The sequence below is a fragment of the Lepidochelys kempii genome, chromosome 10, assembly GCF_965140285.1.
Source record: "Lepidochelys kempii isolate rLepKem1 chromosome 10, rLepKem1.hap1, whole genome shotgun sequence".
Classification (NCBI taxonomy): Eukaryota; Metazoa; Chordata; order Testudines; family Cheloniidae; genus Lepidochelys; species Lepidochelys kempii.
Genome location: NC_136389.1, coordinates 60015878 through 60029332, shown reverse-complemented (window position 1 = coordinate 60029332; position 13455 = coordinate 60015878). Strand labels below are relative to the sequence as shown.

At 45.9% G+C, this 13455-nt stretch overlaps 1 protein-coding gene across 1 annotated transcript in view; it reads right to left on the bottom strand.

Moving 5' to 3' along the window:
- The window catches only part of RFX7 (regulatory factor X7), a 119037-nt gene that overhangs the window by 63544 nt on the left and 42038 nt on the right, over window positions 1–13455 (bottom strand). Inside the window, exon 2 of the mRNA XM_073303792.2 lies at window positions 2430–2463. Coding sequence (XP_073159893.1) covers window positions 2430–2463 — 34 coding nt within the window. The remainder of the gene's footprint in view (window positions 1–2429; window positions 2464–13455) is intronic.

Genomic DNA, 13455 nt, shown 5'->3' with positions numbered 1-13455 from the left:
CGAATGTTTGGGATCTTGACAATGGTGTGGAATTCTTTACAGAGGGGTATGGATTCGCGTTTTCAGGAGTGACACAGGATAAAGAAGGTTGTATTTATGGATGGGCTATATCTGAGCAGAGAAGCCACTAGCTTGCTATCAGAATGGATAAAAGTCAATGCATTTAAATTAAATTTTTTCATTTAAATTAAATACAGGTTTGTTGATTAAAACTAAACCTATTTAAAATACATTTGAAACTGATACAATAATTTTATGCCTTAACATAGGTTATCAGAATAATTTAAAGTAAATACACAAAATATTAAGTCGTACATATTTGCTGCCAAGTTTTAAAGAAAGTTAAACCCTGAACTGGTGGATGTCAATCACCTGGAATCAGAGTCTGTTGAAGTGCTAAACCTGCTTTTGATAGCACTAGTCTCCTTCTGCAGGTGCAGAAATTATTTTCTTCATTTCAGTTTATTCAGCTAGCTCAAAGTTAAAAACCATTTGGAAGCTGAAAAAGCAGGAAAGCTTGTTTTCCTCTTCCAAAACTAAGGGCTTGTCTACACTAGCAATTTACAGCGCCACAACTTTCTCACCCAGGGGTGTGAAAAAACACCCCCTTGAGCGCAGCAAGTTTCAGCACTGTGACGTGCCAGTGGAGGCAAGGCACCAGCGCAGAGAGCCACGCTCCCAGCACTGGTAGCTACGCCCCCTGTGGAGGTGGTTTTTTTAGAGCGCTTGGAGAGCTCTCTCCCAGCACTGCGCCGCGACCACACAAGGCACGTTAAAGCACGGTAGCGCTGCCAGTGTAGACTAGCCCTAAGTGTGAGAGAGTGTGAGAATTTCTAATTCTAAAATCCCGAAGGACACAGTAGCACACAGAAATAATTGAGTCAATTCACTAACTACAATTCACTAAATTATTAAACTACTGTTAGTTTTAAATGCAAAATTTGTTTTGGTACATTTTTCTTATGTTTCCAGCACATTTAAGGTAGGTTTATATAATAAAAGTTTTAAATGCTATTTTTGTACATTTTTAATTGCATTTCAATTTCCATCCAAATAGAACTTTACACAAATCACAAGTAAAAAATGTATCATCTAGTAAATAAGAAATGCACCATTCACCATTTTCTAACATAATAAAAAATGTTAACATTAAGAATCTGAATAAATGTAAATTAAGCTATATAACTGCTTAAGTAAATATGCATAAGATACATAGTGTATACAGCTAATTACCAAAAAGAAACACCAATTTAACGCAAAGACTATATTTAGTTGGCAAGCAACATGTTTTCATCGTTACTAACCAATGAGCATCAACCCTTTTTTAGGAAAATAACTAAACGGTATAATGGCAATACGCAATTAAAAGTGATGATTTAAAACAATGTTTCCAGTGTGCTGATTTAAATAATTAGTAAAATCAGTGATTTAGATTGCTTTGATTTAAATCAATCCACCCTTCTTGCTTTGGCAAGTTTTGGATTAGTTTGACTCTTATCCTTTAGGGCTCAAAAAGCTTGGAACAGGCATTCTTTGTCTATCCTGAAGCTTAAACACGTAGAAGAATCTTATAAAATTATAATGTATATTATAATGTGATAGTACTTAGGAGTCCCAGTCCCTATTGTGCTAAGCACTGTACAAACGCACAACCAAAATATGATATCTGCCCCAAAGACCTTGCAAAGGATGACATACTGAAATTAATCAAACCATTGTAATAAATCAAATGTAACTGTACAATCCCTGCTGGTAAAAGGGCCTGATCCTGTGAAGTACAGAGCACCGTATGAGGCTAATCGGAGGCTCCTAGCAGGATCAGGCCTAAAGATAGTAAATGTCCCTACAAAACACTGAATGACTGGGGGAAAAAAATCAATAGCTCCTGTGAAAGCAAAATTGCAAAATATCCCTTACTGCCATGGCAATATGCAGTAGTTTTCAACCTGAGGTCTGCAGACTCCTGGCGGTCCACATACTATGGCTAAGATTTCCAAAAGGGTCTGCTAAGATTTCCAAAGAGGTCCACACCTCCATTTGAAATTTTTTAGGGGTCTGCAAATGTAAAAACGTGGAAAACCACTGATCTAGCATGACTGACCAGCCCTACAGATGAAATAATTGGACACTCTGGGCATCATCCAGTGGTATTACTAGCAAGGGCACCATCAATCTGTACCAATCTTGAAGCTGGCTTGTGTGATGTGGGCACATGTCCACTGAGAACTGAACTGAGATCACTAAATTTACTTCTCATAGGTCACTGAACTTCTGACAGATGGTAACTACCTTACTTCACTACACCAGGTTAATTTTTCCAATGGTGTATAGTGATAAAGGGCTCCATAATCACTGCCAATTCCCATCAGCCATCCATAGTGGTCTTAGAATGCTTTTTAATATTTGGAAAAACTTAAAGTTCTACTTACCAAAATGCAGTCCACCTTAGATTGTACAGTTTTGCTAGGGGGAAAAGAAGAGAGAAGTCTCAGGTTAACCTATACAGCAATGAAATAAAATGTTACATAGTAGAATTTCCAACTGCTGTTATGTTGAGAAGCTACAAGCTTAATTCCTGGTTATTTATACAAGAATACTCATCCTGTAACTTTCTAGAAGAAATGTTTTCCGGAAATAGTTGTTACTTAAAACACAGTTTTTTTCTGACAAGGGATATAAATTTAATGCAATCTGATGCTGCAACTGGAAAACTTTATTCTGAGTTACTGAGTGGCTACCACTTCCACAAAGTGGCACTGACAGATGTTCATTATTTCTTGGGATTGGGCTTTGGGATGGTATTAAGTGTTTTTGCAACTGGTAACTGCTTCAGATTCATTTGATTTGTCCACCTATAAAAACAATTTAATTAAATCTTATTTGAAATATGAATTTCTGGTTGTCTTGGACAGCTTCTACAGTCAACTACACCTTTTTTTTTTTTTTTTTTTTTACTGACAACTTCGTGTTTACAATAAATAACTGAGTCAATTTAATCTTACTACCTTTCAGCTGGTTACAGGAGGATGAGTGAGGGAAAAAGTAATGAGAGTCACATCACAAGTAAAAAGAAAAGGAGTACTTGTGGCACCTTAGAGACTAACCAATTTATTTGAGCATGAGCTTTCGTGAGCTACAGCTCACTTCATCGGAAGGTGCCACAAGTACTCCTTTTCTTTTTGCGAATACAGACTAGCACGGCTGTTACTCTGAAACATCACAAGTAATTTCACTTAACACCAGCTGGGCAAACCAGTCAATTGACTGCCTATTGTTTGACCAGGGCCAAATACTGTCAGATATTCCAGCAAGAGTGCCCTAGGGTAGGCGGCGGTGATGGTGTGATTGCATCACGGTGCCATTCTTTCATTTTTTTAGAACACTGCTTCACATTTTTTTGAATTAAAATAACTTAAGTAATTTTTAAATTTTTTTAATAATTAGGCATAAGTAAGGCTACATTTTAGTCACAGGTATTTTTAGTAAACGTCATAGACAGGGTCATGGGCAGTAAACAAAAATTCACGGCCCGTGACCTGTCCATGACTTTTACTATATACACCCCTAACTAAAAATTGGGCCAGGGGGCTGCAGGTGCTCTGGGCGGAGAGGGGGATGGCGCGGGGGCACCGCGGGTGCTGGAGGGGGTGGCCTGGGACCCTGGCTGGTGCTGGCGGGGGCAGCAGTGCACAGCCCGGGACCCCCACTGGTGCTGGGGGAGGAGGGGTGGGTGGCGGCACATGGCCCGGGACCCCTGCTGGTGCTGGGAGGGAGAGGGTTTGCAGGGCTAGAAGACTCCTTACCTGGCTCCGACCTGCATGTTCCTGCAGCTTATATGGTGAGGGGCGGCCGGGGGGCTACTCCCGCCACAAACGCCAGCTCCGCAGCTCCCATTGGCTGGGAACCGCAGCCAATGCGAGCTGCGGGGGCAGCACCTGCAGGCGTAGGCACCACGCACAGATCCCTGGCCCCTCCGCCTAGGAGCTGCAGAGACATGCTGGTCAGAACCCAGGAGGCTCCCCCGCCAAGTGCCACCCCACACCCCAACCCTTTGCCCGAGCCCTGGGCCCCCTCCAACATACCCAAAGTGCTGCTGGTCCAGGGGCTGCCCGAGCCAGCACTGGCCACTGCAGAAGTCACGGTGGTCACAGAAAGTCACGGAATCTGTGACTTCAGTGACCTCCGTGACAGATACACAGCCTTAGGCATAAGAATCTAAGCCTAAACTACTGTAGAACATGAAGTCTACAAATTTACATCGGCACAGCTGCACTGCTGTAGCACATCTGGTGAAGACACTAATCGATGGGAAATCTCTCTCCCATTGGCTTAATAACTCCACCTCTGTGAGAGCAGTAGCTATGTTGGCAGGAGAAGCTGTCCCACCAACACAGCGCTGTCTACACGGGATTAAATTTTGGTGGATTTTTCACACCACTGATATCAATGTCGTGATACCAAAGTAAGTTTGTAGTGTAGACCAAGCCTTACACTTCATTACTGTTCTACTGAATTAGTCCTTTCAGATATTTGACCATTTTTGACAATATCTGATGAATATTTGACCTGTCAATTGACTAGTTATTTCTAGAACTATCAAATGACCAACCCTAAGTAAACATGCCCAAAAAAATGCACTCTGGGGAATCTAGTCTACTTTATCCCATAAGTGGCTCTAACACTTCCAAATACAGTCATGTACTTCATGCTGACTCTACAGCCTATGGAAGCCAGTTGGATATTTACCATTGGCATCAATGAAAGCAGGCACACGCCTCTAAGATATAACACTAGATACTTAATTACTGGATAACTAATAAACAAGTATTAAACTAAAAGTTTCAAAATTCAGTGAACAACTTTGCTCCCACTGAAGTCAATGGTGGCATGAATTAGATCCTAACTCCAAAGCTCGTTAGCTCAGCTTGGCAGGAACAAGACCTACTGTGATCAGACTTATTTTCCTCACATGCAGGTGCCAGGGCAGCAAAGAATGGCTAGAGAAAGCAATCACTAGAGATAAATTTAAGTCAACAGTAAGAAATAAGTAAACCAAAAACAGAAAATGGCTCGGTTACAGGTTTGGTCACAGAGACCCCCTTGGGACTATCACCTGACGTGCTGGAATTACCTCTGAGCCCATTTTCCCTGCCAGCCTGGGACTTCCAGAACGCTGCCTTGTTGAGCCAGTCATGCTAGCCTGCTGCAACACAGACCCAGGTCTAGTCCATGCCCCCAAAGCTGTAGACTTTAACTAAAAACTGCTCAGCAGGTTACCTATCCCCAGCTCCCAATGGGATCCAAACCCCAAATAAATCCATTTTACTCTGTATAAAGCTTATACAGGGTAAATTCATAAATTGTCTGCCCTCTATATCACTGATAGAGAGAGATGCACAGCTGTTTGCTCCCCCAGGTATCAATCACTTACTCTGGGTTCATTAATAAACAAAAGAGATTTTATTAAGTATAAAAAGTAGGATTTAAGTGGTTTCAAGTATTAAAAGACAGAACAAAGTAAGTCACCAAGGAAAATAAAGCAAAAACACGCAAGTCTAAGCCTAATACATTCAGAAACTGATTAGAGGTAAAAATCTCACCCTCAGAGTTATTCCAATGAACTTATTTCACAGACTAGACTCCTTCCTAGTCTGGGCCCAATCCTTTCCCCTGGTATAGTCCTTGTTAGTTCCAGCAGACATCTTAGGTGGAAAGCAGGGGTGTTCTCATGACTGGCAGCCTCTTTGTCCTGTTCCACCCCTTTTATAGCTTTGGCACAAGGTGAGAATCTTTTGTCTCTCTGGGTCCCCACCCCTCCTTCTAAATGGAAAAGTCCAGATTTAAGATGGATTCCAACTTCATGTGACATGGTCACATGTTCTGTGAGACTCCATCCTCCATTCTTTCTGTGCTGGCCCACACTACACAGGAAGGTTTACAAGTAAACAGAGCCATTTACAGTTCATTGATTCTGAAGCACCCTTAATGGCTTTCACTTAATATGTTTACATTAGTAATACAAGTTTATATGACAGCTTTCAGAGTAGCAGCTGTGTTAGTCTGTATCCGCAAAAAGAAAAGGAGTACTTGTGGCACCTTAGAGACTAAAATTTATTTGAGCATATGCTTTCGTGAGCTACAGCTCACTTCATCCGATCCAATGAAGTGAGCTGTAGCTCACGAAAGCTTATGCTCAAATAAATTTGTTAGTCTCTAAGGTACCACAAGTACTTCTTTTCTTTTTACAAGTTTCTATCTTATTCCCCTAACTCCATAGAAATAATACATGCAAACAAATATATTATAAGCTCAGTAGATTATAAACTTTGTAACGATACCTTACAAGAGACCTTTTGCATAAAGCATATTCCAGTTACCTCATATTCACATTTATAAGCATATTTTCATAAAGTACATGGAGTACAAGATCACAGGCTCCACTATCTGACTTTTGTATTGGGAGCTGGATCTTACTGGCACAACCACCATTGCTACAACGGACGTTCTGAGACCTCAAACCAAAGAAGCAAGAACCAGTGTTGTCATCTTGCCAGGTAGCTTTGTTTTCTCATTTTGGTGCTCAAAAAAGGCCCAATATTTATGCTGCAGGGGTCACTGTTGCTACTGAGGACTGCCCCTCCTCATGCAAGATTGGTATTTGGCTGGAGGGCCAAGAGAAATAACTAGAAAGGGGCAATAGAAGCTCCCATGGGTAAAGGCAGCTAGTAATGCCACTGATGCTGTCCACACATCTGTTCGCTGCCTACTTTTGTTCCAGAGGCTACTTAAGGAACTGCTGTCAATGGGATCAAGGCATGGAAAGAGCCAGCTGTGTTCCAAAGGGCTTAGCAGTGACCTCTTATTATATCTGCTGGTGGCTGTCAAATGGGTAGACACACTGATGAGAAACTTCCCAGGAAGGGGGTGAAGCAGATCTACCTGAAACTTCTCAGGCTATATCTACACTTACCATGCCACTAAGTCTATATACTAAGTTGGGGAAGGGGGAGAGGGGCAATCTGACTACTGTACTGCCTATAACCTTGGTTGTCTTATTAGGAGGTCTAATGACAAAGAGACACTAAATGTGGTAATACCTGGAGAGAAATTATTCCTTCAGATGATTACAGACCTCACCTTAAGGGACCAATCTGGCCAGGAGAGGTTGCTGATCTAATGGGAGCCCAATGCACTACCGTGTGGGGAAAAATCAGACTTGAGCCTGCATATGACTCTCTCTCCAGACTGACTGACTAAGCAGTGTGCTCTTTCAGGAAAAAGGCAGAGAGCACCTCACTGTCATTAGGCAACTCTCTGGGCTGATGCATAGTGCAGCACTGCTGAATTATGTCAAGCTCTCCTTTCTCGGGGGAGGTTTGCAATAACATTTGTTTCTTGTGTGGGAGCAGGAAGGGAAGTGGAAGTGGACCCCCTAGACCCCATTACACCAATCTAAGGCTGTTAAAAGGCATATTACCAAGCCACCATCTCCTCCAAGAGAAAAGTTTGAAAATGTCAGGACTCAATTTGCTGTCTGGAAAGCACAGAACAGCAGAGTGCTAAGAGGGGAGCACTTGGTTCTATTGAAGTCCTTTACCTCACGTACAAAAAAACTCAAACGGTTTTGCACTCTTCTAGCGCTGACCTCTACTTCCATAAGAGCTCATCAAAATTCTCCTGACCTGCCTCTGAAAAGTTCTGCAACACAAGAATAACGGGCACAGGTAATATCAGCCAGTTAACTTAACACGTCATGTGGGTATTGTCAGCTGATAGGGCAAAGTTCCCATAAGCTACATATAGCTGATTGGTGGCACACAAAGCATGGTAAAAGAAAAGGAGTACTTGTGGCACCTTAGAGACTAACAAATTTTTTTGAGCATAAGCTTTCGTGAGCTAGAGACTAACCAATTTATTTGAGCATGAGCATCCGATGAAGTGAGCTGTAGCTCACGAAAGCTTATGCTCAAATAAATTTGTTAATCTCTAAGGTGCCACAAGTACTCCTTCACTTTTTGCAAATACAGACTAACACGGCTGCTACTCTGAAACAAAGCATGGTTATGCATACGTAACCTGGTCTGCAAGCACATGCCCTGAGAGGCAAGTAAAACACTGGCCAAAAAAAAAAAAAATCCTGTCTGTTAGGGTATCTGTTAACAGCAGTGAGCAGTTAGTTATATGAATGTCCAGCTCTGCATTCCTTAGCCTCACAAAGAGACACCGTATGCTACAGCTTAATATAGACAATCTAAAACTTCCATCCTAGCTGATATCTCAGAGTTATAGACTAATCCTGCAAAATCTTTGTTTACTTGCATGAGTGGCTCTACTGCCATACAGTGGGACCATTCATGTGAGCATTAAGCATAAGCAACTTTTTGGAACCAGGGCCCTTCAGTGGTGGCAAGTTATATGGGCCTGTGGTGCCCGTGCTCCAGCAAATTCAGGGCCTGGGGGTCCGGCTCCACCAATGTTCGGGGTCAGGTCTCTGCCCTGGCCCCACCTGCTGCCCCATGCGCCTCCCCTGGAGCATCCCTACCTGCACCCTGGGCAGCAGGTAGCTGCCATGACACTCCATGCTGTGCTCCCTCACTGGCCGCTGCCGGCTACAAAAGGGAGTGGTACCAGTGGCAGGCTGAGGCAGTCACCACCTGCAGAGGGAGAAGGGGAGGAGGCGCACACATGATGGCAGCCCTCCCCCCACCACAGGGGAGGCGCAGGGGCTTCCTGGACCTGAGAGGGCCCAGCTCCTAGGAACATGTGTAGTGACAATGCCGGGTGAGTGGGAGAAGGGGGCCCCTCTCCTGGAGCTCACTGCTGCTGGTGGGGAGAGGGCTAGGGATACTGTGGAGTCCTCCTCTCTGGCCCCAGCCCCAGGGCAGCCTGCCTGCACCCCAAACTCCTCATCCTCAGCCCCACCCCAAAGCCCGCACCCCCAGCCAGAGCCCTCAACCCCCTCCTGCACCGTGAACCCCTCATCCCTGGCCCCACCCTGCAGCCCTCACCCCCACACCTCAACCCTCTGCCCTGACCCTGAGCCCCCTCCCACACCCCAAAACCCTCATCCCCAGCCACACCCCAGAGCCGCCCCCCCCCACCTCCATTGTGCAATATAGGGAAACTGTTAAATGCTTACTGTTTCCAGTCCATTTTTATATTATTTAAAATATATATATATTGGGGCGGGAGGGGGAAGAGCCAGGAAAAGACTTGGACCTGTTCTGGGCAACACCAAAAAATTATACAAACCTGCCACCCCGGGGCCCTTTGATTGTAAAGTTGTTGGAACAAGGACGTTAGCCTTGTGTCTCAAGTGCCATGTACACTTAGGAAACTATAAAATGTACAGTATCTCCATTAGGTCAGGGAATAAAAAGCAACAGGGATGATGGTGAAACAGTCGACCTAGTTAGAACAGACTTACTACCTTTGTCTACTACTTACCTTTCAAATAAGCCAGCAAAGGGAAAACAGCTATTTCTTGAAAACTTACCTCGAAATTATTCTACAAATAACTATTAGTCTGTAGCTACTTAGATTGTGCATGTATTATCTGTACAGGGCATGTATTAGCTAAATCAGGGGTCGGCAACCTATGGCACGCATGCCAAAGACGGCACGTGAGCCGATTTTTAATTGCACACTTCTGCCTGCCGGGTCCCAGCCACCTGCCCCGCTCAGCCCGCTGCCAAACCCAGGCCGAGACCCCGGCAGGCAGCAGCATGCCCTTAAAAATCCTGCCTGCCCCGACCCACTCTTCTCTGCCCCCCCCACAGCGGCAGGGTGAAGAAGCTTGGTCCTGTCGGCTGCTGCTGCAGAGCAGGCAAGTTCCCTCCTCCCCCGCCATGCTGGGTTCCTGCCCCTCCTCCTCTCCCACCCTGCTGCCGATCAGCTGATGGCCCTTGCGGGAATGGGGGAGAAGCGGAGCCCTGCAGGGTGTTTGCTGCTCTGGGGAGGAGGCAGAGAAGAGGTGGGGAGGAGGCGGTGGGAAAGGGGGGGGTGGAATCAGGGCATATCCCCTCCAGCCCCCTGCCATGAGCCACTCAGGGCGAGGGGCTGGGAGTACCCCCATGACCTCAGCTCTCTGCCCTGACCCCTACACCCCCCTCACACACACCCAGCCCTCTGCCCTGACCCCTGCACCCCCTCACACACACCCAGCCCTCTGCTCTGACCCCTGCACCCCCTCACACACACCCAGCCCTCTGCCCTGACCCCTGCACCCCACTCACACGCCCCCAGCTCACTGCCCTGACTCTTGCACCCCCTCACACGCCCCCAGCCCTCTGCTCTGACCCCTGCACCCCCTCACACACACCCAGCCTTCTGCCCTGACCCCTGCACCCCACTCACACGCCCCCAGCTCACTGCCCTGACTCTTGCACCCCCTCACACGCCCCCAGCCCTCTGCCCTGACTCTTGCACCCCCTTCACACGCCCCCAGCCCTCTGCCCTGACTCCTGCACCCCCTCACATGCCTCCAACCCTCTGCCCTGACTCCTGCACCCTCCTCACACACTCCCAGCTCCCTGCCCTGACTCCTGCACGCCCTCACATGCCCCCAGCCCCCCCACCCCATGTCCTGACTCTTGCACCCCCACATTCCCACCCCCACCCTGAGCACCAAATGGGAGCTCCTGCACCCCCACCCCCTCACATTCCCACCTGCACCCCTCACAACAAATGGGAGCTGTCCAGGTAAGCGCTCCACCCACAAACCTCCTGCCCCAACCCTGAGCCCCCTCCCTCATTCTAGCTCCTGGCCAGACCCTACACCCCAACCCCCAGCCTGCTCCTTCACCCCCAGCCCTGTGCTCAGTGCACTCCCACCCTCAGCTCAGTGCAGAGAGAGAAGAAGAGAATGGGCTAGAACCAGGGAGAAGGTAGGTACCCACTCTATATGGGCAGGGCTGGGATCCCAGACCAGCACCGGACTGAACGGGGCCGGCAGCTGGGACCCTGGCTGGCAGGAGCTGGAGGACGGAATCCCAGACTGGCAGTGGGCTGAGCCGCTCAGCCCACTGCCGGTCTGGGGTTCTGGCTGCCAGCCCCTTGCCAGCCGGGGTCCTGGCCGCAGGCCCCGCTCAGCCTGCTGCCGGACTAGGTGAACGGAACCCCAGGCTGGCAGTGGGCTGAGCGGGCCGGCGGCATAAGATCAGCATTTTAATTTAATTTTAAATGAAGCGTCTTAAACATTTTGAAAACCTTGTTTACTTTACATATGACAATAGTTTAGTTATATAATATACAGACTTATAGAGAGAGACCTTCTAAAAAACGTTAAAATGTATTACTGGTACACGAAACCTTAAATTAAAGTGAATAAATGAAGACTCAGCACACCACTTCTGAAAGGTTGCCGACCCCTGAGCTAAATATTACTGCTAAATAACTGCAATGTTTGTACTGAATTTTATAATAACCGAGGGCTTCATCCAGTCTACTTTCCTGTGAGACTGCTGGCAGCTGTTACCTCAGCAGACCTCCCGAGACTGAGAGACTGCTGGCAGCCCCCAAAAAACATGGTTATTGTCAGCTGGATTGGGCCCTATATGCAATAATTGCTAATGTAAGCAGAGTCAGGATGAGCTCCACCCTGACATCTGGTGGTGAGGTGTGGCAAGTTGTGGAAAAGAACTTCAAAGGCTGAACTCATTTGCATAGGCACACCCACCCCGCCTAGAATGAGCCCATAGCTGCCCAAGTGGTCACTTTGGCTGCTGTAGGATCCCCAGTGTCTCTGTTATTGGGGCAGGAAGAATAAATTGTTATTATCCTGATTATGGGAATCAAGGACAGTGGAACTGTACTTGGCCTTTTGTTATGATGGAGGGACTCGCCATCAACTAAGTAGCACTCGCTAGGCAAGGGACATGGGTTCTAAAACTCTGTGAATTGAGAGAGGTTGGAGACAGCTATTAGTATCTGGTGGTTTGTGCTCCTTTGTGAGAGCCTGAAACATCAACTGCATCTCTGTTTCTCTCCAGTGTAGAACATCAGAGCTAACTTTGGGTTTATTAGGAGTCTAGCTACAGGTGCTGAGCTGAATTCACTTTGGCCTTATGGTGCACCAGCACTAAAGCTCCTACTACTACAAGCTGAAATCACTGAGCACTGTGTTCAGTAGTGGGGAGCCTGAAGATCTATTGTGGAGCGGAGCAGTTTGCGGGACACTGGAGCTCCTTGTGGAGCAGAGTGGTTTGTGGGACGGCTCATGGGGCGGATTGGAGTGAAGCCCTATGGAGCTGCAGGGCAGTCAGCTTCAGATTATGTAAGGCGCCCTTTACCTCTTCCCCCCCTCCTCACCACACACATTTTCACCCAGACTAGGGAGTAACACTCTGCAGATGAACTTTTGAACTCTGGGGCTGGACTTTTGGGTTGTTGGACTCAAGAACCCAAGGGAAAGGACATGGCCCAATTTGCTGGGGTGGGTCCTTGCTCATGCTTTGGTTGATGAATTCTAGTTGTGGTGTTTTCCCAATTTAATGCTGATGTTGTTTACCTCGTGTTATTAAAGATTCTCTGCTACACCGAGACTCTGTGCTTGCGAGAGGGGAAGTATTGCCTCTTTGAGGCGCCCAGGCGTGAGTGTAAGATTTTCCCAGGTCACTGGGTGGGGGTTCGAGCCAGTTTTGCATTTGCTTTGATGAGAGGGAACCCCTGTGTACTGAACCCAGCCCTTGCTGCTATCAACTCGGCCTGGCAGAAGGGTTACACTAACATTTGGAGTCTGTGATCCAGGCGCTTTGCTACATGTCTCACAACAGGTGCAGGAAAGTAGAGAGGTGATGGATGCTCTCACTAATGAAAATAACCATTTGAATCTATTAATGACCTAAGACCATCTGAAAACTAAATACAGAACTAAAATTATCAACCACAACTAGCATTGCTTCTCCTGGACAGGTGCTTCTGGAAGCAGTATTTGGAGGTCCAAAAAAATCTTAGTGAAGTTAAAATGAACTAATCTACTTAATACAGGAAGTCATCTTTAGATGACTGCTTGAACTAAACTGTCTTAAAATTAATTAAAAGTTAACTACCCTCATATCTGAAAGCTTCAGTCTGTTTTGTGATTGACAAACTGATTATTCTAACAACTGCATTGGGTTGACAGCTTTAAAAACTTTCAGTTTGGTATAAAACTCGCAGTTATAAAACTATGAAAATCAAAATATACAAAAATGCCAATAGGGACACCACCATAATCAATAGTACAACTTCCCATATTAGATACTGTTATGTAGATTGCTTACATGAAATCAAAGATACAGAAATTATGTTCACAAACAGATATTCAAGAAGACAGTATACTATCCTCTGTATGAAGAAAATCCCATTTAAATTAGAACTTTGTGCAAAAACAAAAACTCAAGGCTATAGTGTGGTCCAAGTCAGGTATTAGAAACCTAAAGCAGTGTCAATAACCATCAATTTAAACGCTTGTCA